Genomic DNA, 25,978 nt, shown 5'->3' with positions numbered 1-25,978 from the left:
CTGCATTGCCCTACTCATGCAAAAGCTGGGATTTTGACATGAACAACAAATTCATTCTCTCTCTCTTACTCCCCTCCACCAACACACACACACACACACCACTGCCATCATCACATTATATAGGCCAAAGCAAAGACAGCTATAGGACCAATTCAGCTAAAATGCTACTAGTGTTCAATCATAGCTGGTCAATCTCACTGACCAGATTTATCTCAGTAGGTAAGATCCTGAGGACCTGCTTTGAATTTCTAGACAGTGGTTTCTAACTGCCATATGGACATCCCCATGTGGTTATGCTGCCAAAAGCTCAGAGTACGGTAACAAAATCAAACACATCATCCATTATCCTACCACAATTTCCCCTTACTGTGTCAAACACTATCTAAACATTATCCTTAAAGTCAATCAGAGCAAAAAAAATTATGAAGTTACTTTTGGCCATTCCTCTCAGTCCATCTCCAAGTAGTTGTCAAGTCATGAAGTCACTCTTGCCATCATGCCCTTCTCCTTATTTTCTACTTCCAGCTTTATAAAGCCCAAGCTAGTCTATCACTTCTCCAATTCACTGTTCACTCAACATCCAGGATTATCCTCCAAAAAGCCATATTTAGCATGTTAAGAGGTAGGACCATGGAAGACCTAAAGATACGCAATCCTGTCTTCCTGTTTTCTATTGCTATAATAAAATGCCTGAGACCAATTAAAAAAAGAAAGAAAAAAAGTTGATTAAGTCAAGAGGACACCACTTAGCAAATGGACTAAGGATATTACCACAGAAGTGGGCTTGTGAGAAAAGGATACATTTAGCCCAATTTTTCTGTGTTGCCATCTGATGCCTACACCACTTTATGATGCAAGACAAAGGCCCTCACCAGAAGCCAGCACCATGTTCTTGGACTTCCCAGCCTACAGAAATGTAAGAAATAAACCTCTGTTCTTTATAAATTATCCAGTCTAGGTATTATGTTACAGCAATGCAAAATGGACTAAGGTACTGACGATCAGCACTTTGCTTGTACCTCTATCAGGGACCAAGGGGATTCAGTCTTTTCATCTCCCTAGCCATGCGCACAGGTGTCTACCCCATGAGAATGAGAGCTCCCTGACAGCAGAGTCACTCATGGTATTCATACTTGCATGACGTGAGTAAATGGAGACAGGCTAAAGAAGTTACTCCTTACCTAGGATTAGGAGTATTTATTTTAACCTGGGCTAAGCCAAGTATATCAACCACCATCATTTAGTCGTGCTGCTGGCAAAAGGAGACAGTCCTGTCATATATGAAAATAGATTTGTTTTTAATATGCTGCATAAAAGAATTAAGTACCATTTCTGGGGAAGTTATCAATTACACTGAGAACAGCTTTTAAAAATAGTAATTATAGAAAAGGAGTACAAAATTGGGATACACAGCATTAAAGTCCCAAGTATACTTTAGAACCTTTCCCCATAATTTGACACACTTTGCCTCCTTACATCTCAAAATATAGATGCCTCCTCTCACACTTTGAACAAAAGGGCCCATTTCCTAGCATCTTCTTAAAAATGCAGATTTTCTTCTTGAAAATCTTCTCAAAATGCTTCTTGAAAAGCAATCACTTAAATTAAAATTCTTATCAGTTTATATAACATTCATTTACAGGTAAGAATTTCAGATCTTGCACTGTACACTGTATTTAGCATGCTAGAAAAAGAGTTTACACAGCTGAATTCTCAAGGATTGAGAAATAAGTCTTCCATTGCCTAAGAACACATTAACCCAGATACTAGAAGGTATTCTGGTGGATACCAGCCTCCAATTTGGAGCTCAATACACCACTAACTGGTCTTTTCCAGTTAGGAATGCTGCACACACTTCAGAGTTGGCCTTAGAAACTGCCCATTCAAGACTGTGGTCTATGTCTGTAACAGTGAAGACAACTGTCAGGCCTCTTGGTCATCAGCTTTAACACCTTCTCTGGACAGTTAAGTATCCAAAAGCAGCAACTTTTCCCTCTGAGCACACTGGCATTAAGAGAGCTGTACTGATCAAAATGAAGGTTTCAATTGTATATCAAACTGTTCTCCCCACAAATGCAGAAAAACTAGAGAGTTTAGTAAGAAGTTTGCTGGTATCCACAAACTATCACACATTCCTTCCCTGCCCTTATGCTTTTTTCTAAATCTGCAAATCTCTCAGATAAAGAAAGTTCCTGATTTTATGGTTGAAGACTGGATAAGTCAAGACTCTGCTGTGGCAATGCCAAGAGATTATTTTCTGCCTAAAACTTTGATCTGCTGCCCTCTAGCCTCAGCTCTCAGATGACCTTACAAAACTCCACTCTCATACACTTCAGCCAACAGAAGCATATTTCATGTCAAACACTATGAGACATCAAGCATCTGTTTTGAAGATTCCTAGACATAACAATGAAAGGCACCTTGATGAATGTTAGTAATCATCCTGAATGTGATGATCACAAGTTTTGGTTCATCTGCCTCCTGGAGTAAATTAACCACTAAATCTCAGATAAATAACAACAACAACAAAAAAAAAAAAAAAACACTCAAAAATAGAAGTGTGCTTATGAGAAACTTTTTTCTTAGTAATTGAGTAATAATGAGAAACAAAAGAAAAATCACACCATGGTTTGACCTCGATACTCACCGAAGGGTCAACTTGGTCATTGGTCACTCCTCGCAGTACTATTTTTAATGGGTGCTTCATAAATGGTGCCAGGCAGAGAAGACCCTCCAGATAATAGCCAATGCCACGAAGGACACTACAGTCATGTTCCAAGGATCCACCATATAGGAGGCCAGGTTGATAATATAAGGTCGTTCCTTAAACCAGAGGAAAAAAAAATAGCCAGATGCAGCAAGAACAAAACCAGTGTCACAAGACAACGAATGCAGTAAGTCCCAGGGGAAAACATGGCAAGGGCATCCAAGGGAGTTCAAAATGCCATTCCTGAGAGTCTGCACTTCACTCCAAAAGCTGAGTCACTACTGACAAGCCTCTGTAACAATAATAAACTGTGAGTGTAATTTAATAAATAGTAATAAATTAAACCCTTCTCTAAGCCATCTGAGTTTCCAAAGTCATGGCAGGGCACACAAGAGGGCTCCTCATAGGCACCCTAGCCTCTTAGATGAACACTCTCAGACTGTGCTGACTGTAGGTTCATGAACAATAGCCTTAAATCATCACACCAGCAGCCAGTATCCTCTAGGCCCCTTGAAATGAGATTTCTCATACAGTTCATAAACCAAAAAAAGATGCCTAGAAAAGCAAGTACTTTGTGGCACTCAATGCTAAGAGTGGCAGCAATTTTAAATTAATACTAATAAATGGAACTATCTAAAATTATGTTATGGCTCTTGGTGAATACTCTTCTTCATTTTCTTTACTCATTTTTTCACATATATTTATATCATCCCCCAATTTTCTTACTAAATGTGATATCAGAGGAAAAACATTGTAAAACACCCTAGATGATTTGGGACAGTAGGGTAAACTAAGTACTTCTACTGCTCAAAATCTTTTGCAATGTCTTTTGGCACAATTTATCAAAAATAAATAAAGGAAAATAGCTCTTGAGAGTTTATAAAATAAAACACAAAAATCTAAATAATCACAATCATGATTATATTCTCAAAGTGACCAACACTTCTCAAAGGGTATGATTCTAGGTCATTTATCCTCAACAGTGTTAAGATCAAGAAGCCAGAGAAAGAGTATATAACCACAAAATCCTTCAATTCCACCTACTTATGCCAGAAATTAATCAAATGAGAAATTGATGAGACAAGGATGATGGCTTTTATTCTAATGGGGGATGAACAGGGTCACATAAATGTCTTTCCCAACTCCACTGTGGACATGACTAGAGAATAAAATTATCTGCCTTCTGAATCTCCAATAATTTTTTCATTGCTGAAAAAAATCTCCAGCAATTTCAAAGTAAACAAGGCAAGAAGACTGAGGGAATTACAGCTGGCAAAGAGCATCTAAACATTTCAGGTCTGAACCTTGTTCTCTGCCAGGTATGGGTAAATGCAGCTACAGATCAACATATCTCACATGGTACAAAGCCATGTATGAATCCAAGCTTGTCTTTCTTTAGAGAGTCAACATGGTGATAACTGGGCATGGTGGCCAACACCTATAGTCCCAGCTATTCAGGAGGCTGAAGTAAAGATGACCTGAGCCCAAAAGTTCAAGTCCAGCCTGGGCAACACAGGAAAACTCTGTTTCAAAATTAATGAAATTTTTTAAAAAAGAAAGCCAACATATGAAAAGTCAGCAATTCCTTTGTGGAATATGTGTATAGAATTCACAAAGCCAGTCAAAGGATATTTGCCACGACTCGTTACACAAAGCAGATAAAGATTCTAATAGAAAAAAAGAAGAAGGGGGAAAAAAGCTAGAAACAACCTAAGTATTTATCAGTAGAGAGCATTAAATAAATTATCACCCATCCATACAATGGAATACAATACTAGAGCCCACAGAAATATGGAGGTGGACCTGCATGTGCCAGTAGGGAAAGTTCTATGAGACATCTGTGCAAGTGAAAAAAAATACTAGCTGCAGAACTGTGAAGAACATGACCCTGTTGATGGTCTGGGTTACATAAGTGCTCATATAAGCAAGTGTGGTGACTGTGGCTACCCCAGGAGAAGGGACTGGAAGAGGAAAGTGGTAAAGGGATTTTTTTTTTTTTTTTGCACATATTTGTATAAACTTATTTTAAAAGACAAAATTTTAAAATAGATTCCAACACGTACAATTACTCAGAGTTTACTTTAAGAATAATATGATGATATATGTAAATGGACTTTGAAAAGATTTATGTAAATGTTAGGTATAAAACATGCTTGCTTGCTCATTTGAAACTCTCAGTTCTCTACCTTCCTTAAATCAAGTGTATGCCCCTTAAGTTGACAGATTTCACATACACCTCTGGAAATTTTTATCAAACACAGGAAACTGGGTCTATTTGAACTATTTTAATGATCTAGAATGATAAGTTTTTATTACAATCTTCACTCACAGATTCCTCTTGTTAAATCCTCTAAACATTCTAACTTAATGAAGACTTGCGTGACACAAAGTGATTAGTAAAGTTTTAAACACAATATAGTATTTATACCATTAAAAAGAGAGAGGGCTGGGGTTGTGGCTCAGGGGTAGGGCACTTGCTTAGCATGTGTGAGGCACTCACTGGGTTCGATCCTCAGCATCACATATAAATAAATTAAAAAAATAAAGATCCATCAACAACTAATAAAAATATTTTTAAAAAGAGTGAGAAACAGAGGAATGTTTAGGTAATATATATATATAGGTCCTTTCAGGAATGGACAGAAAAGGAGCTCACCTGTTTGGTTTATTTCAATTCGAGAACCATTAGTTATTTTGTCCAGTAGCCTTATGAAGCTGGCTTCAAAATCTGTGGGGAAAAGAGAAAGATTGGCCTCATGTTAGGACACATCATATGACCCTGGTACTATAGTAGAGAACAGGTTATTTCCAGCACCATAAGCAAGCTTTCCTCAAGAGCTGTGTGAGTGGATGAGTTGAGGAACCTGAAGCAGTGGGAAAAGCACTAAGTAGTATATATGGTTAGCAGAACTGTTAGAAACAACTCAGCCTTCACATTCCACAAAAATCAGCAACTCTATACCAGCAATGTAATGGGATATTAATTTCAACTGCATAAAACCCATAAAAGTCCTTTATTTGACCTCAGGAGGACAAATCAAATAAGAGAAATGGCAGAAAGCAAGCAAGGGTTTTGACTTCAATTCTTCCAGATTCTGAGAGGGGAGATTAAAATTATGGGCCACTCTTCAGTCTCACAGATAGAAAGAGTTCACAGTTTCTCTCTGGCACTCCCGCCAAAAAAAAGTGTCCCTTCTCCCTTCCTATCCCTTTCTGATCCATAATCATCTAACCAGTTCAGTTTTTATTAGATTAAAAAGGTGCTTGGGGACTGAGGTTGTGGCTCAGTGATAGAGCACTTGCCTCGCATGCGTGAGGCACTGGATTCAATCCTCAATACCACATAAAAATAAATAAATAAAATAAAGATATTGTGTCTATCTACAACTAAAATATATATAAAAGGTACTTGAACATACAGTATAACTGGCACCTACTTTTAAATGTATAAAAAAGACTGGGAAAAATGTTAAAGGGTTTCTCTTGATAGGATGATAGGATGGTATATAAATTTTATACTAAAAGCTTATATTTTTATGTTTGAATTTGCTTTAATTCATTTTATGAACAGATTGTTTGTAAAAGCTAGTCATTCTTGAAAGAGTGGAAGGAAAGAAGAGTGCAAGGAAATGAGAACAGATTTTAAATGTGAAATTATGGAAGAAGGGGAGTGATGAGTGAAGGAAGAGAATATGTCCCCTGGCCTTCCCTGAAGCTTCTCTTACACAAACCCTTTAGCCGTAACCTGCCCATGGACAAGAACAGGAAGACCAACTCTTCTGCCATGGAAGGTACTGGAACAGCTTAGCACTTTTAGACAGTTCCCACTTCTGTAATCAACAAGCAGTATGGGGGAGAGATCCCAGCAGTCCTCTAAATTGATCCCAAAGGGTGACGAGATTAACTAAACAATTCTCATTTACCTGGTCTGTAACTTAACCCTGTCCCATAACTCCTGTCATAGTAGGTTCTGCAATCTGTATAAAGAACACTGGGCTAAAAGTCAAAAGAAACTCCACTAAAATCCTGAAACAAATAAAAATAGTTAATAACAGCTGTTGTGTATAGAACACTTACTTAACACATTACATTCTGTCATTTCATCCTCATGACCCTGAGACAAGTGTCATTCCCATTTTACAGAAGGTTGAGTGACACCAAGATTGTCAACTGTCTAACTTGGTCAAATGACCAGTGAGTGGCTGAGCCAGGATTTGAGCCCAAGCCTCTCTTTCTCCAAAGTCTGTGCTCAACACCACACCATCACAGTTGTTTGCCTCTACTCTGTTGAATCACCCAAAGCCAAGCTCTTTTGCTAGAAACTCATGGCAACTTTTTAACTACAGGCAGTGACCCAATGAAGGATCTGGCAGTCAATTTAATGAGGCCCAATCAATATTTCTTTGTAACATAATTAGAACAGAATGGACTACAGTAACTACCTCCTATCTACAGTTTTACTTTCCGCAGTTTGTTCAACCCATAGTTACCCACAGTCTGAAAATATTAAATGGAAATTTCCAGAAATAAACAATTCATTAGTTTCAAACTGCATGTCATTCCAAGTAGCTCAATGAAGACTCATGACATACCCTTCTGTTCTGTAACAGATATGATATGAATCATCCTTTTCTCTAGCATATCCAAACCATATATACAACCCACCAAGCCAGGCACGGTGGCGCACGCCTGTAATCCCAGCGATTCAGGAGGCTGAAACAGGAGAATCTTGAGTTCAAAGCCAGCCTCAGCAACTAAGCAACTCAGTGAGACCCCTGTCTTTAAATAAAATACAAAATAAGGCTGGAGATGTGGCTCAGTTGTTGAGTGCCCCTGAGTTCAATCCCCAGCACTAAAAAAAAAAAAAAAAAAAAAACCTCAGCAACCCACTAGTTAGTCAATTAGCAGACCTCTCAGTTATCAGATCTGTTGGGAATCGCCCTGGCTCCAAAGACTAACTTCCCCATCCCCCAAGAAGAGCCATCCAATGGTGAGCCCTGCTGGCTCACATGATCCTTACTCACCAATCAGAGCCCTGCTGGCTCACATGATCCTTACTCACCAATCAGAGCCCTGCTGGCTTACATGATCAGTTTCCTCCTTAAATGGATAATGTGTCCTCTCTGCTGGTCGACTACTCGGCCACTAGAGAGACACTTACCCTCCCCTTCCTCTCCCCTCTTTCTGGCCCTGGGAGTATCCGGCCTCTCCAGGAGGGGTCCTGAAAAGCCTTGGCCAAGGTCTCCAATGGCTCCAGCTTTGTCCAGGACGAGAGCTTCAACTGTCAGGATTCGGTGACGACCAATCTCTGCAGTTCGAACCTGCCACTTAGGCACTCCTGATTTTTTGGCTCTAGTGGGGACGCCCCTTTTGCCAATAAATCAGTTTCCTCCTTCTCTGTGTCCTCTTCCCTCCTCCTTACATGGGTAATGTGTCCTCTCTGCCAGCCGACTCTCCCCTACAATGCCTCTTGGATCAAATATAGCACCCAGGCCTGGCCCACTATCCCTTAGACAACCAAAGCAGATGGCCCCTTTTTGGGTCCCTGGATCCCTCCATTCTAAGGGATCTCTTCCAGGCTTTCTTCTTGCTCCGATCCAATCCTGCTCTCTGCACCTCTTGCAAACAAATTCTTCTAGCCGTCCAAAGGGCGCTCAACAGATGACAGAGTTTTCCTACTTAATTTCTTGGCCTTAAAGGGATACCGGGCCTCTCCACAAAAGGCCCAAATAGCAAGTATCTAGGGTTCTCTATCTCTCAAGGGGAAAAGGCCATTATAGTAGACAGAAAAAACAGCTTATTGTGTCTATACCTAAACCAAAGACCAAAGATGACTCTCCTTCTTGGGTTTGGCTGGGTACTTCAGGGCCTGGAATCTGGTCAAGGGCCCCCAAGATGAACCCCTACTCAGCAGTAGGGAAGCCCTTTAAAAAGGCCCTCCTCTGGGCACCCACCCTGCATCTCCCTGACCCCTCCCGACCCTTCACCCTCTATGTACATGAAAAACAGACACAAAGTCTGGGTGTTCTGGGTTAGGAATATGGTCCCACATTTGCACCAGTGTCCTACCTATCCAAACAGCTCGACCCCACTGTCAAGGGCTGACCCCCATGCCTCAGAGCCCTAGCAGCGGCCCATGACTATTTTACCCTGCCCTACCACCATTTCCTATCACCAAGCTGAACTCATAGCTGCCACAAGGGCATGCGAGCTAGCAGAGGGAAAAACCCTCTCCCTATATACCGATCTCCCATGCAGCCATTTGGAAGAAAGGGAGCTATTGACCACCAGAGGGATGGCAGTCCTTAATTCCACACTTATTTCTGGCCTACTACGAGTCTCTAGGCTGCATTCCCAATTGGGAATAATCCATTGCAAGGCCCACCAAACTGACTCCTCCCTTACTACTATGGGGAATTCCAAGGCCGATCAAGCGGCTCGATCAGCAGCCCTACAGAGCTTTACCTCCTCTCTGCTACTCGTTACCACCAGGGATTGGCCCAAAGATCCCCAGCAACTCTTCCAGTTTCTTCACTCTCTATTGCATTCTAGTCCACAGAGTCTTACTACTTTCCTTCACTTCTTTTTCACCCTTTCCCACGCGATAAGACCCTCCTACCACAGATCACTTCTGCTTGTCAGACCTGCCAGAAAACCAATACAGAGAACCAATACCAATACTCCATTAAAACCTAAACCTTTCCCTTCTCATCAGGCCCGTGGTCATACCCCAGCTGCAGACTGGCAGATTGATTTCACCAATAGGACCTGAGTAAAAATACATAAAATATCTTCTTGTATTGGTAGATACTTTTTCAGGATGGGTTGAAGCCTTTCCCACTTCCAATAAACGGGCCTCTATGGTAGTTGATCTATTGCTTACTCACATAATCCCGCGTTTCGGGATGCCCACTTCTATCCAATCAGACAATGGCCCAGAATTCACCTCACAGATAACTCTGGGACTGGCTCACACGCTATCACTCCCTTGGCATTTCCATTGCCCTTACCGCCCCCAGGCTTCCAGAAAGGTTGAAAGGACCAATTGGTCCCTTAAAGAGACCCTCACCAAGCTCACCATGGAATTAAGCATGGACTGGGTAAAGGTGCTCCCCTTGGCTTTATTGCGCATTAGGGCCCTGCCAAAAAAGCCTTATAATCTCTCACCTTTTGAAGTCATGTATGGCCGTCCCCTCATTCCTCCCGGACTGCCTACAGAACCCCTACCCATCTCCAAAACCTATGCCCTGCCCCTCCTCTTTCATCTATGCTCTGAACTCTGCCGCTATCAAGCCTGGCTCCTTCCTGACCCCAGTCTCTCTCAAAACCCTACCTCCTTTAATACCTGGTCAACTTGTTTACTATTGCCCACCAGGGGAAAAGCCCCCTCTAAAACCAAACTGGGAGGGTCCTGCTCAGGTGACTATGTGCACTCCCTTGGTGGCCAAACTCAAGCTGTCTAATAACCAACTTACCCTGTGGATTCACATTTCCAGGCTTAAGCCCGGCACTCCTACACCTTCATCAGAAAAGCCAATGATCATCATCTGTCATTAAGTACTCTTGTCAATGCTCCCCCTCATTTCTTGCCCCTCTTGGGTCCTCTCTTCGCCCTATGTCTGAAGATTCAAGGCAAGTGACCCTAAGGGCCCCCTCCAGCCAGACACCACCCCCCACTTGCTTGAATCTGGCCAGTAGTGGGATCGTTGTGTGTTGTCCTTCTAACAAACCACTTAGGTGTCCAGAGCATGGTGACCCCTGTTGATCATAAGAGAGCACTTTACCAGTTGCCTTCTGGGCCTAAGGAGAAACATGTGTGTTTTGTTTACCCTCCCAGTTTCATTGAAGTGTAACTGGTGTGCAGGACCCTGCACATAGTTGGTGCGTATAGTTTGGGCATGTGCACACGCTGGTGTTCCCATCACCATTCTCCAACAGTGTTCCCATGCCTGGGTTCCTGGTGAAGTTGTTTCTTCCTGTTGCTTACATCTACCCCTACCTGAGTTACCTTCAGTGAGTCCATGACTGTCCTGGGAGGCAACCTGAGCTCTCCTTGGGTGAGGCGTTGGGTGTGCTCTGGTCCAGCCCACCTGCTCTGTCGTCACTGTCTTCCCCTGTCTGAAGTGCTCTCTAAATCCTTCCTTTCCTCAACTTCTCCATCCTGTGTGGAGGTTGCCCTGTTATGGTGATCCACATGCCCTGCTTCTGAAAAAACAAGGTGCTTCTTTGGGTCCTGCCCGTTTGCCAATAGAAGAATGAGAAGCTTTGGTGTCATGAGCTAGTTACAGGCTTTGATAGAGTTTCTGCTTTTCCTATGTGTATGTGTGTGCATGTCTGAGTTCAGGTTTAAGTTCCCAGGGGAAGAAGTCACCATCTTCTGACGGCAGCTGGAGTGTATACGTAAGTACCACTGAGACTCGTTGGTTAGACCAGTGTCCCTTTATTACATTAGCACCCTTGGTGTGGGTGCTAATGTAATAAAGGGACAGTAGCTAGGGGTTGGATTACAGACAGAACCAGAACAGAGTCAGAGCATCTATGCCAAGTGTGATAGCATGCACTTAGTGTGTCCACCTTCAAGTTTACACAGGGCTCCAGAGGGCCTCCCAGTTTCATAAGAATTCCAAGTATTAGTATTTAAAGTTGAGGTGTTTCACATAAAACCTGGAGAGATCTGACTGCTCTCAAAGGGAAATATGGTAGCTGGTACACCCAGGTAGGAGAAAGTTTGAAGAGCAGCCTTAATAGAGAGGGAAGGGAGCTAGATTGGACTAGGAATGAAGAGTGGAATTGAGGGTGTTAGGTGCAGGACAGGCTGGTCTGCAGGGCCTGCAGGGCATGCCAAAGTTAGCTGCAGAATGACCTGGCCTCTCAAACCCTCTGTCTGGTTCTATATCACCTGTTTGCTTCAAGCCCAAACAGCCCAAGCCCCCGCTCAAGGCTGAACACTCAACCCCCACGCTCAGGGTTGAACACTTAACCCCCCGTTGGGCCAACAAGGCAGCTTGCAGACCAAGAGACGCCATTAGATTTGGGCTATAAAAACTCCCTGTGCCTGTTCCTTCCTCCTATCATAAAGTTCATTCAGACTCAGGTGGGTAAAATTTCTAATCAAGCTTTTAAACAGCTTCTCCTCAGGAATTACCAACTCCTGGCTACTGATGATACCTCCAGTCGAGACCTATGCCAAGTGGACTGACGTCATCATGAATCTGTGGTGGCAAGGAACCTTTGTTGATACTGGTCTTCTCTGCCCTCCTGTGGGGGTTCCTTACTTCCCTCCTCTTTCTCCATACCGCCCCATTTCAGCAGGAAGCAGCCAGAATGAGTCGACGCCCATTCTCATTTAATAACAAAGAGGGGGGAATGTTGGGAGTCGCCCCGGCTCCAACTCCAAAGACTAACTTCCCCATCCCCAAAGAAAAGCCGCCCAATGGTGAGCCCTGCTGGCTCACATGATCCTTACCCACCAATCAGAGCCCTGCTGGCTCACCTGATCCTACCCACCAATCAGATTAGCCCTGCAGGCTCACCTGATCCTTACCCTCCAATCAAAAAGCACCCCATGCCAACTGTCAAACCACCCCTGGCTCTATAAATATGCAGAGCTGTTCCTCAATAAACGGGCATTTGCTCCGATGACAAGCCTTGTTCGTTCTTTCAAGATCCATTATTGTGACACCACAGTACCTGTGTTCCAGTTATCTTTATTTTACTTAATAATAGCCTGAAAGCATAAGAGTAATGATACTAGCAATTTGGGTTTTGTTTGTTGGTTGGTTTTTTTGTACTATGGATTGAACCCAGGGGCGCTATACCACTGAGCCACACCCCCAGCCCTTTTTTTGTATATATTTAGAGATGAGAGTCTCTCAGAGTTGCTTAGGACCTCGCTCAGTTGCTGAGGCTTGCTGAGAGCCATAGCCAAGTAGGAATGATGCATGGCAATTTCCTTGTCAGCCTACTCAATGTTGCTTAGAGGGAGGACTCACTCCATTGTGGAAATGGGCTTGCCTTGGACCCAGGTCATTTGCAGTGACACTGCATGAATGTTTGAGAAAGGTGACCCTGCTCAAGGACCAGGGTGGATCTGGGTTTAGGGTCGATCCTGCTGGGAATAGGGCAGTTCCAGGTTTAAGGTGGATCCTGCTGGGAATAGGGTGTATCCTGATGCCTCAGGTGCCCGCTCGTTGAGTTCTCACGGGATTCAGAGAGTATTTGGTATGCAGAGCCCAGTGGAGTGCGTGAATTTTCCCAGAACGTGCGTGTAGAGCTGGTGAGAGTCGGGAATAAAGAGTTGCTGTTTGAATCTACAAGGCGGTGTGGTGGCTCGGTTATTTTGTGCCCAGCCAGACTGCAGCAGAGGCTGGCTTTGAACTTACAATCTTCCTGTCTCAGCCCCTTGAGCCACTGGGATTATGGGCATGTGCCACTGCACCCAGCCTTTTTTTTTTTTTTTGAAATGGAGTCTATCTATGTTGCTCAGATGGGTCTCTAAATTGTAAACTCAAATGATCCACCCACCATAGCCTCCTGAGTAGCTGGGACTACCAATGTGCGCTGATGGTGGCAATCTGGATATGTTAAAGAAAAGCCTATCATCATAAGTGTTTATGTATAGAAAAATCATAGTAAACATAGGGTACAATACTATCCAGAGTTTCAGGCATCTACTGAGGGTCTTGGAACATATGCTCCATGAAAAAGGAGGTACTACTACATTATGGAGTAACTGTCCATACTATGGATGCTGTTCATGAAACTTTGGCTTCAGTTTTACATATATTTGTATGCATAATAAATTGTGGTAGAAGTAGCATAACAATGGGGCTGGGGTTGTGGCTCAGTGGTATAGCACTTGCCTAGCAAGTGTGAGGCACTGAGTTTGATTCTCAACACTACATATAAATAAAATAAAATAAAGGTCCATCAACAACTAAAAAAAGTAGCATGACAAAAATTGAAAGTAACTGAACTATGCTATGTAGTTAAACCAGAAATTATTTCCTTAGTTTCTATAGAATATTCTATTTTTAAAAAAGCAGGCACAAGGAAGGGACTGGGGTTGTGGCTCAATGGTAAAGCACTGGCCTAGCACAAGCAGGGAGCTGGGTTTGAGCTTCAGCACCACGTAAAAATAAATAAATAAATAAAATGAAGGTATTGTGTCCAATTACAACTAAAAAAATTTTTAAAAATAAAAATCAGGGATTTCAACATGGCGGTGGGTGCGGAGAGATCAATACTGTGATTCCCCAGCTGCGCCGGCAAAGAGAGACTTCAGACTGACTGAATGCTGTCTGCTCAGGTACATCTGGCGATGCTGGGCTGAAGTGGATCTTGGGCGAGCAGTTTGAGCTTCTCAGAGGCCATAGTGGGCTTGGTGCAGGTGAATTCAGGCTGCCCCGCGCACAGAGTTACTGGCTGATTGTTTGGCGCCCCGCCGCCAAACCGCCACGACTCAGCGCTACAGAGACGCTCGAGCAGAATACAGAAACAACTCTTCGGTTCTTTTGTGAATCCTTTGAGGTGATGCCAACCGAGCCTCCATAGGCCAGCGGGCCCAGAGCTGAGGTCGGACCTGGGAGAGACCGACCGGACTCACCCTTCCAATCAGACACCCCGGCAGAGATAACGGAGTCCACCATGGCAGAGAACTGACGTCACCAGAGTTCGGGAGATGGGATAGCTCTGACGCGGGCGACTGAAGGTGTGTGACCCTTGGCCCCCCCCTCTCCACACAGCGGGGAAATCTCAAGGGCCCCTCCCCAGTTCTCCGTGAGCGTGATTGTCGGACCCAAGGGAGTCAGGAGGGGCGCCTGAACCCCGGCTACCGCTCCCACCAGCACTGACAACCGAGGCCACTTTCACCACCTCCCGGGGGTGTGGCTACCAGAGGGAAGCAGGCAAAATAAGCTGACAGTACCCAGCCCTGTGAATGGCAAACAGAGAGTACCCAGTCGTTCAAGAAAATAGGGCACCCAGGGAGCAGCAGGCCCAGTGTGTAGCTAGTTCTGTGGAGAATGCCACCAGTAAATGGGGCCTGGCTAGCAGGAAAAACGGGGAGGTAGCTGAGGACCAGGAAAGGCCCTGGGCGACCAGGATTGGAGAGCCGCCCAGTGGGGGGAGGAAGAGCCGCCTCAAAGGGATTGTTTCCTGCGTATTGAGAGAAGCTTGGCCTGGTGGGCACAATTCCACCTACTGGAAGAGAAGTTAATCGAACTTTAAGAAAGCATTTATCCTTTTTTTTTCTTTTCAATTTCCTTTTTCCGCTTTTCTTGTATTCTACCTATTTTCTCCTTTCTCTAATTCTCTTTAGTGACTTCTTCCTTCCACTTCTCATACCTTTCCTCCCAAGCATTACGACTCCGTTTATGTGTAATTTACTAAATGTATATAGGTAAATGTTCCGAGGCGATCTATAGTGCTCCCAAGTCCCTAGCTACCCCCATATACTCCAGACTATTCTCCTGTTAATATCCCCCTGCAGTAGAGAAATCTTCCAAGGTTGCCAAGATATACCAACCTCTACACCGTCACATCACCCAACCTAAACATAAAGTCCCAAGACCAAACCACAGATCACTATACACCATCAGAATCCATACGCATTTCATGAAACGAATGAATCTGCTTTAAAGTACAATAAAACTCAAAAACTCTGGACATAGTCTCCCATCACAAAGGAGAGACCCCGGAGCTATACAAAACCAAAATAAATATATAGGAGTAAACAGTAACTCAGCAGTCAAACAGAGCCGGAAGTAACATGAGCATCATGAAAAAACAAGGAAGAAAAGGAGTGCAAACAATGCAAGACAGCCTAAATCTACAGGAGATCCTAGAGGCATCAGAAAAATGGTCAGATAAAGAACTCAAGGAATACGTTACTCAGATGGAATGGAATCTTAAAGAGGTCATTAGACAGCAAATGCAAACAATGAAAGAACACATTGAAAACGAATTACATAAACAGATTCAAGAAGCAAATAATCAACTCTACCAGGAGATAGAGATTATAAAAAAAAAATCAAACAATAATCCTAAAAATGAAAGAAACTATAAACCAAATTAAAAACTTAAACGAGAGTATCATTAGTAGAGTAGATCAAGTAGAAGTCAGAACGTCAGACAATTAAGACAAAATATATCATCTCAAAAAGAGTCTAGCCAACTCAGAAAGGCTGGTAAGAAACCAAGAACAAAATATCCAAGAGATATGGGATAACATAAAAAAAAACAAACTTAAGAGTCATCAGGATAAAGGAAGGTATAGAGGTCTAAACAAAAGGAATGAGCAATCTGTTCAATGAAATAATCTTAGAAAACTTTCCAGACATGAAAAACGGAATGGATATCCAAATCCTAGATGCATACAGGATGCTGAGCATACAAAACCACAGCAGACCAACTCCAAGACACACTGTTATGAAGATATCCAATATACATAACAAAGACAGAATATTAAAAGCTACAAGAGAAAGGAGGCAGATTACATCCAGGGGAAAACCAATTAGATTAACAGCTGATTTTTCATCACAGACGCTGAAAGCAAGAAGATCCTGGAACAACGTATTTCAAACACTGAAAGATAATGGGTGCCAACCAAGAATTTTGTATCCAGCAAAATTAAGCTTCAGGTTCGACAACGAAATAAAAATCTTTCACGATAAACAAAAGTTAAAAGAATTCGCAGCCAGAAAACCAGCACTGCAAAGCATCCTGGGCAAAACACTACACGAAGAGGAAATGAAAAACAACAACCAAAACCAACAGTCGGAAGTACCTCAGTAAAGCGAGGGTTGGGAAAAAAAACTAATCAAAGAGGGAAAAACAAACCAAATTAAAAATAAATTAATTAATAATCAAACATAACTGAAAGTACAAACCATATATCAATAGTAACCCTAAACGTTAATGGCTTAAACTCACCAATAAAGCGACATAGGCTGGGAACCTGGATTAAAAAAACAGATCCAACAATATGCTGCCTTCAGGAAACTCATCTGATTGGAAAAGACATACCCGGGCTGAAGGTGAAAGGTTGGGAAAAATCTTACCACTCACACGGTCCTCGGAAGCAAGCAGAGGTGGCCATCCTCATATCGAATAAAATCAACTTCAAGCCTAAGTTAATCAAAAGCAATAAGGAAGGACACTATATACTGTTAAAGGGAAACATTCACCAACAAAACATAACAATTTTCAATATTTATGCACCAAACAATGGTGCTGCTACGTTCATAAAACAAACTCTCCTCAACTTCAAGAGTCAAATAGACCACAACACAATAATTATGGGTGACTTCAACACACCTCTCTCACCATTGGACAGATCTTCCAAACAAAAGTTGAATAAAGAAACTACAGAACTCAATAACACAACTAATAACCTAGACTTACCAGACATATATAGATTATATCAACCATCATCAAGCGGAAATACTTTTTTCTCAGCAGCACAAGGATCCTTTTCAAAAATAGACCATATATTATACCATAGGGCAACCCTCAGAAATTATAAAGGTGTGGAGATAATACCATGCATCTTATCTGATCATAATGGAATGAAACTGGAAATCAACGATAAAAGAAGGAAGGAAAAATCCTACATCACTTGAAAAAAGAACAATATGTTACTGAATGTTCAATGGGTTACAGAAGACATAAAGGAGGAAATCAAAAAATTCTTAGAGATAAATGAAAATACAGAAACAACATCTCGGAATCTATGGGACACAATGAAAGCAGTTTTAACAGGGAAATTAATTGCCTGGAGTTCATTCCTCAAAAAAAGAAAAAAAACAACAAATAAACAATCTCACACTTCATCTCAAAACCCTAGAAAAAGAAGAGCAAAACAACAGCAAATGTAGCAGAAGGCAAGAAATAATTAAAATCAGAGCTGAAATCAATGAAATTGAAACAAAAGAAACTATTGAAAAAATTGACAAAACTAAAAGTTGGTTCTTTGAAAAAATAAATAAAATCGACAGACCCTTAGCCATGCTAACGAAGAGAAGAAGAGAGAGAACTCAAATTACTAGCATATGGGATGAAAAAGGCAATATCACAACAGACACTTCAGAAATACAGAAGATAATCAGAAATTATTTTGAATCCTTATACTCCAATAAAATAGAAGATAGTGAAGGCATCGATAAATTTCTTAAGTCATATGATATGCCCAGATTGAGTCAGGAGGATATAGATAACCTAAACAGACCAATATCAATTGAGGAAATAGAAGAAACCATCAAAAGACTACCAACCAAGAAAAGCCCAGGACCAGATGGGTATACAGCAGAGTTTTATAAAACCTTTAAAGAGGAACTAATACCAATACTTTTCAAGCTATTTCAAGAAATAGAAAAAGAGGGAGAACTTCCAAATTCATTCTACGAGGCCAACATCACCCTGATACCTAAACCAGACAAAGACACTTCAAAGAAAGAAAACTACAGACCAATATCTCTAATGGACCTAGATGCAAAAATCCTCAATAAAATTCTGGCAAATCAGATACAAAAACATATCAAAAAAATTGTGCACCATGATCAAGTAGGATTCATCCCTGGGATGCAAGGCTGGTTCAATATACGGAAATCAATAAACATTATTCACCACATCAATAGACTTAAAGATAAGAACCATATGATCATCTCGATAGACGCAGAAAAAGCATTCGACAAAGTACAGCATCCCTTTATGTTCAAAACCCTAGAAAAACTAGGGATAACAGGAACTTACCTCAACATTGTAAAAGCTATCTATGCTAAGCCTCAGGCTAGCATCATTCTGAACGGAGAAAAATTGAAGGCATTCCCTCCAAAATCTGGAACAAGACAGGGATGCCCTCTGTCACCACTTCTATTCAACATAGTTCTTGAAACACTGGCCAGAGCAATTAGACAGACGAAAGAAATTAAAGGCATAAAGATAGGAAAAGAAGAACTTAAATTGGCACTATTTGCGGGTAATATGATCCTATACCTAGCACCCCAAAAGGTTCTACAAAGTAACTTCTAGAGCTAGTAAATGAATTCAGCAAAGTGGCAGGATATAAAATCAACATGCATAAATCAAAGGCATTCCTGTATATCAGCGACAAATCCTCTGAAATGGAAATGAGGACAACCACCCCATTCACAATATCCTCAAAAAAAGTAAAATACTTGGGAATCGACCTAACAAAAGAGGTGAAAGATTTATACAATGAAAACTACATAACCCTAAAGAGAGAAATAGAAGAAAGTCTTAGAAAATGGAAAAATATACCCTGTTCATGGATAGGCAGAACTAACATCATCAAAATGGCGATATTACCAAAAGTACTCTATAGGTTTAATGCAATGCCAATCAAAATCCCAAAGGCATTTCTTGTAGAAATAGATAAAGCAATCATGAAATGCATCTGGAAAAATAAAAGACCCAGAATAGCAAAAGCAATTCTAAGCAGGAAGAGTGAAACAGGCGGTATAACGATACCAGACTTTAAACTATACTACAGAGCAATAGTAACAAAAACAGCATGGTACTGGTACCAAAACAGGCGGGTGGACCAATGGTACAGAATAGAGGACACAGAGACCAATCCATAAAATTACAACTACCTTATATTTGACAAAGGTGCAAAAGCATACAATGGAGGAAGGATAGTATCGTCAACAAATGGTGCTGGGAAAACTGGAAATCCATATGCAACAAAATGAAACTGAATCCCTTTCTCTCACCATGCACAAAAGTTAACTCAAAATGGATCAAGGAGCTAGGTATCAAACCAGAAACTCTGTGTCTGATAGAAGAAAAAGTTGGCTCTAATCTCCATCTCGTGGGGTCGGGCTCCAAATTCCTTAATAGGACACCTATAGCACAAGAGTTAAAATCAAGAATCAACAAATGGGACACACTCAAACTAAAAAGTTTTTTTCTCAGCAAAAGAAACAATAAGAGAGGTAAATAGGGACCCTACATCCTGGGAACAAATTTTTACTCCTCACACTTCAGATAGAGTCCTAATATCCAGAGTATACAAAGAACTCAAAAAATTAAACAATAAGAAAACAAATAACCCAATCAACAAATGGGCCAAGGACCTGAACAGACACTTCTCAGAGAAGGGTATACATACGCGAAAAAATGCTCACCATCACTAGCAATCAGAGAAATGCAAATTAAAACCACGCTAGGATACCATCTCACTCCAATAAGAATGGCAGCCATTATGAAGTCAAACAACAACAAGTGCTGGTGAGGATGTGGGGAAAAGGGTACACTTATACATTGCTGGTGGGACTGCAAATGATGCAGCCAATCTGGAAAGCAGTATGGAGATTCCTTGGAAAGCTGAGAATGGAACCACCATTCGACCCAGCTATTGCCCTTCTCAGACTATTCCCCAAAGACCTAAAAAGAGCGTACTATAGGGATACAGCTACATCGATGTTCATAGCAGCAAATTCACAATAGCTAGACTATGGAACCAACCTAGATGCCCTTCAATAGATGAATGGATAAAAAAAAATGTGGCATTTATACACAATGAAATATTACTCAGCTCTAAAAAATAACAAAATCATGGCATTTGCAGGGAAATGGATGGCATTAGAGCCAATTATGCTAAGTCAAGCTAGCCAATCCCTAAAAAACAAATGCTGAATGTCTTCTTTGATATAAAGAGGGCAACTGAAAACAGAGCAGAAAGGAAGAGCATGAGAAGAAGATTACCATTAAACAGGGACAAGAGGTGGGAGGGAATGGAAGAGAGAAGGGGAATTGCATGGAAATGGAAGGAGACCCACATTGTTATACAAAATTACATATAAGAGGTGGTAAGGGGAAAGGGGGAAAAAAAACAAGAGAGAGAAATGAATTTCAGTAGATGGGGTAGAGAGAGAAGATGGGAGGGGAGGGGAGGGGAGAGGGGATAGGAAGGGGGTAGGAAAGGCAGCAAAATACAACAGACACTAGTATGGCAATATGTATAAACGTGGATGTGTAACCAATGTGATTCTGCAATATGTACACGTGGTAAAAATGGGAGTTCATAACCCACTTGAATCAAATGTATGAAATATGATATGTCAAGAGCATTGTAATGTTTTGAACAACCAATAAAAATAAATAAAAAGCAGGCATAATGTGTATCATTATGCCACTTTCTAGCTAGGTTTTATAGCAAATGCAAGGTACTCTGCACCCCCCCCCCCAAAGAGAGAGAGAGAGAGAGAAGAGGGTGGGGCCTTGATTTACTCAAGCTTTCCAGGTGCTATAATATTAAAACCCTATGGTTTTTATAGATTAGGAAAGAGAAGAAGAAATTATGACTTTAGAAATGTTGTTTTGTGATCCACAGGAGCTGTTGAGCATAAATAATCAGAAATGCCCCACCCCAACATGAACAGATAAAGACAGGGCACCTAAAGACACCTCCAGACGAGATCATCCCAGGACATAGCAAACAGGTGCTTCAAAAGCAGTATTTCAAAGAACTAGACCCTGGCAACAGTGAAGATACAGCTCCATCACCTGGTATAAAAAAAATCTCAAGTTCACCTAATAGTAAGACAGAAGTTCTCAAACTTCATTAAGCCAAGATGTATAGGATACCTTACCCGTTTACCTTCTGGACACCTTGACTCTTCCCTCTTTAAGACTGCTCCTGGGGGACAAAATTTCAGCTATGTAAAAACCTTAAAGGAAACGTCCCCAAAGCAAGTATAATTTTACTACATTGTTTAGAAATACATAATAAAGTTATAAATCTCTAAAGAGAATTGAAGCAAATGCCATATTAGTCAGGATGTGCCTACCACTAAGGACATTGTAGTTAGCTATGAATAACTGTAAATGGCAAGAAGTGCATAGATGTTGGCAAGGTTCTACTTCTTGAACTGGATGAGGGTCACCCAGATGTTCATTTTACGATCCTTTAAGCACTATTTTATGTCTTGGCTATTTCTCATGTTCTTATATTTCATAGTTAAAATAAAATTTTAACTGTTAGGATAATTAATCTTGGGGTTCCTTAAATACCACCTGCCATGCCTAATCCCCTCCCATTCCTTATCCCCAGAGTTACTCCTCTGGTAAGTGAACTGATCATTTCTTTCATGTGTGTATATGTGCCCTATAAGACAGAAAGGCAAAAGCATGTCTCAAAGAAGCATGTAGGGGGAACATAACTGAAGATCTGTACTTTAAAAACAAGGACCTGACCTGGAAATAGAGCTCTACGGCACCTGCCTGGCATGCCTAGACCGTGGGTTCAATCCCCAGCACTGCAAAAAGTAAAATTAAATACCACCCAGGAGCAAATTTCAACAAAGCTTCAATTTCAAAGTATTCTAACTCAAATGTGTACAAATACCAAGCTGATTAAGTAAATCATGGCACATCCATGTATCATATCACTCTGCAGTCTTATAAGATTTTAAAAACACACTGATATAAATCATCTCCAAGGTACACTCAGTGGGGGGAAAAAAAGATGACCATTTATGTAAAAAAGGAAATTATATATTATAAATATTGCTTATATATAATTTATATAACTTGCTTACATATATATATATATATATATATATATATATATATATATATATATATATAATTTGTTTTGAGAAAAGAGTTCTGAAGAGAAACAAAACAAATTAATACTGCTTACTTAACAGGGAGTGGGGATTTGAAGAGAGTCAAAAGACAGACTTTATAAATTCCCTTTGAATTTTGAGTCATGTGCATGTATTTTGACAAATAGTTTCACTAAAAATACAAATAAAGTTACTGCCCTATAATTTAAAAAGACAATAACAGTTTTAATCAAATAGCTTAAGACATATCTTTATGATACTATGTAGCCATTAATATGTTTTGTTAAGTTCTTTATTTACAAAAGGACATGCTAACACTATATTAAGGGAAAGTTAAAAAGGAACATATGCAATGTGATTGCAATTTCTTTAAAGAATAACTGGAAGACAAGGCAGTAAACTGTTAAAAAATTAAACTGAATCATTATTTTCCTCATTAAATTCAAGACAGAAATTACAAACACATACCCAACTCTTAGAATTAAAAGATGTCCACACACTTGAATATAATATGCTTTATTTATTTATGCACATGTGATTATATAAAATGTGATGAAAAATTATATTTTAATGTAAAGAAATATATAACATCCCTCCTCAATTATGACCAGGTCAAGGGAAAATTACAGGACATAATAAAATACCTTAAACAGATATATAAATTTAATCAAAATATATGGTAGTCTACCCAAAGAAAAAGTTGCAACTCTAAAGATTGTAATTTGATTTGATTACCCTTAATAGCCAAGAAAAGGAAAAAAGGCAAAAATAGCTGACAGTTTAGAAATGGAACAAAATTAAAAGCTAAAAAAAGTAAATGAAAACAATAATCCCCCTAGAAAATAAACAAAATTTAAAAATAAGTGTTAAAAAAATCAGGCTAATTCACTGAGAAAGCACAACACAAAATAACAACCTCACTTGTTTAAAAAAAATAAGGAATGATTGAAAATTAAAACATTGAGCTTTTATGGTAAACTATTTCCCATTATTTACTAATACATTTAGAATTAAGATAAATAACTGTGATAAATGGCAATCCAACACAGATAAAAACAAAAGATATGTAACAAAGGGAAAGAGAAAACTTACCAATAATAAAAAGAAAATGAAGGACTTGGAAAACTTTTCCAATACTCAAAGAAAAAATAAAAATCATATCACATACTTCAAAATACAAAAAAGAATGTGCAAAGATGGTTATTGCAAAACAAGAACACCTCTAAACAAGAAAATTACAGGTTAATCTCATCCAATGAGAACCGTTTTTAAAATCCTAAATAACATCTTAGAAAAGAGACTATAACACATTTTTTAAACTATTCTTTATTAAGAAGGGTGCTTCCCAAAAATGGATGGCAGATGAAGCATAAGAAAAACTACAGTATAATTAAATATAATTTTAAATACATAAATGGAGAAAAAATCAAGCAGGATAATTACTACTGAATATGTGTTTGATAAAATTTAAATCAGTGGGGCTGGGGATGTGGCTCAAGCGGTAACGCGCTCACCTGGCATGCATGGAGTGCTGGGTTCGATCCTCAGCACCACATAAAAATAAATAAAGATGCTGTGTCCACCGAAAACTGAAAAACAAATATTTAAAAATTCTCTCTCTCATTAAAAAAAAAAAAAAATTTTTTAATTAGTTACTGAACTAAGGATATAGCTCAGTGGTAGAGCATTTACCTAGCATATGCAAGGCCGAGTTCAATCCCCAGCACCAAAAAAAAGAAAATTCAAATCTGTAAAATTTGTTTTAAAAGGTATAGAAGTTAGTTTATTAAATGTAATTAAGAGTTTATATTTTTAAATGGAAGACTTTGAAGTTCAAGGAGAGTACAAAAGTCCTCCCTTCTTCATGGGGGATTCATTCTAAGATCCTCAGTGGATGCCTGAAACTACAGAGACTACTGAATCCTATTCTTTCCCACAGACTTACCTATATGTTTACTTTATAAATTAGGCCAACTAAGAAATTAACAATTAATAATAAAATATAGTGATTATAATATACTACAATGAAAGTTATGTGAATGAGAATTCTCAAAACATTTTATTATACTGTATATTTGCCCTTCATCTTAAGAAGATGGGAGGTGAAACACTGCCTGTGTGATGAGATGAAATAAGGTAAATGACAGACGCATTGTGATGTATTAATGTTAGACTACTTTATCAGGTTAATTTGAACACAGCACTGTGATATACCACCACGTAGATCTAATAACTGAGAGAGATACCAAGTAACTAGTCAGTAGGTAGAGCAGACAGCATATACAACATGAATATGCTGAACAAAGGAATGATTCACATAGTAGGCAGGATGGAGCAAGACAATGTTGAGATTTCATCATGTTGCTTAGAATTGCATGCAATTTAAAACTTATAAACAGTTTAATTCTGAAATTTTCCATGTAATATTCTCAGACCCCAATTAATTACTGATAACCACAAATATGGAAAACAAAACTGCATATAAAGGGGGACTACTATTTTTCAAAACTTTGGCATAATCAAAAGTTCTTTTAAAATTTTTAAATTCTTTTAAATTCTTTAAAATTTAAAATTACAAACTGGACATTAAACTAGAAACTACTGTCTATAAAAAAGATATTAGATTAAAAATGTGAAAAGAAAATCACAAGAACAAGATACTTAATACAATACTTTTACATATTCAGAATATATTAATAACATAAATCAATTTTTAAAAGACAATCTCAAAAAAAATGAGCAAAAGATCTGAACAGACACTTCACAAGAGGGTATCCAAATAACCAAAACATCAAAGAAAAGGTGTTCAACCCCATTAGTATTAGGGAAATGCAAATTAAAACCATAATTAACTACTTATACATCATTGCAAAACTGGTTGAGATGAGATGAAACAAACTGACCATAGCAAACAATTAAAAGGATGTGCAGTAACTGGAACTCTCATATACTGATGATGGGAGTATAAATTCACCCCCACTTTGGAAAACTGAGCATAAGTACACACCCTATAATACAACATACACTGAAGAAAAATACATACTTATGTGCACCAAAAGACTGTACAAGAATATCCTTAGTATCACTATTTGTAATAGCTGAAAACTAGGGGAAAAAAAACAAGTGTGCATTAGAATAGACTATATAGATTGTGACATATTAATAAAACAATATCATGATACAGCAAAAAAAAATCAACAAAATACTGCTGTTACAATATAGACGAATATCCCAAGCAAAATACACAGCTGAAGAAGCCAGCCACAAACAGAAAACATACTATATGGCTCCATTTATATATATTATAGTTCATTTTTAGAAACTTAATCTAGTTTGTTAAAAGTCAGTTAATGCTTACCTTGGGATGTGAGGGAATGAGGTGAATGGCAGTAAGCATGAGGGGGTTGTGGAGAAGTATGTTATGTTCTATTTCTTTACATGGGTAATGGCCATGTGAATGTCCACTTGTTTATAATTCACCATGCTTCACATTTATCATTTGTATATTTTTCCTAAGCTTGGTACACTTCAGTAAAAGATGACTTTAAAAACAAAAAATAGCCGGGCACAGTGGTGCATACCTATAATCCCAAAAGCTTGGGAGGCTGCGGCTGAAAGATCTCCAGCTCAAAGTCAACCTTACAACTTAGCAAGGCCCTAAGCAATTCAGTGAGACCTT

The 25,978-nt window shown here is 39.7% G+C and overlaps 1 protein-coding gene across 3 annotated transcripts in view; it reads right to left on the bottom strand.

The window, feature by feature from the left end:
- Positions 1 to 25,978, bottom strand: part of Rcl1 (RNA terminal phosphate cyclase like 1) — a 73,612-nt gene that overhangs the window by 34,874 nt on the left and 12,760 nt on the right. For all 3 annotated transcript variants that reach the window (XR_011704096.1, XM_027943072.3, XM_071600611.1), the window contains exons 2-3: positions 5,364 to 5,435; positions 2,648 to 2,823 (exon numbers count right to left, since the gene is read on the bottom strand). Coding sequence is in view for 2 of the 3 variants with exons in the window: in XM_027943072.3 (XP_027798873.1) it covers positions 2,648 to 2,823; positions 5,364 to 5,435 (248 nt within the window). In the remaining variant the exon portion in view is untranslated. The remainder of the gene's footprint in view (positions 1 to 2,647; positions 2,824 to 5,363; positions 5,436 to 25,978) is intronic.

This window comes from Marmota flaviventris, chromosome 13 (assembly GCF_047511675.1).
Source record: "Marmota flaviventris isolate mMarFla1 chromosome 13, mMarFla1.hap1, whole genome shotgun sequence".
In the NCBI taxonomy this organism is placed as follows: Eukaryota; Metazoa; Chordata; class Mammalia; order Rodentia; family Sciuridae; genus Marmota; species Marmota flaviventris.
This window is presented reverse-complemented; position numbering and strand designations above follow the sequence as displayed.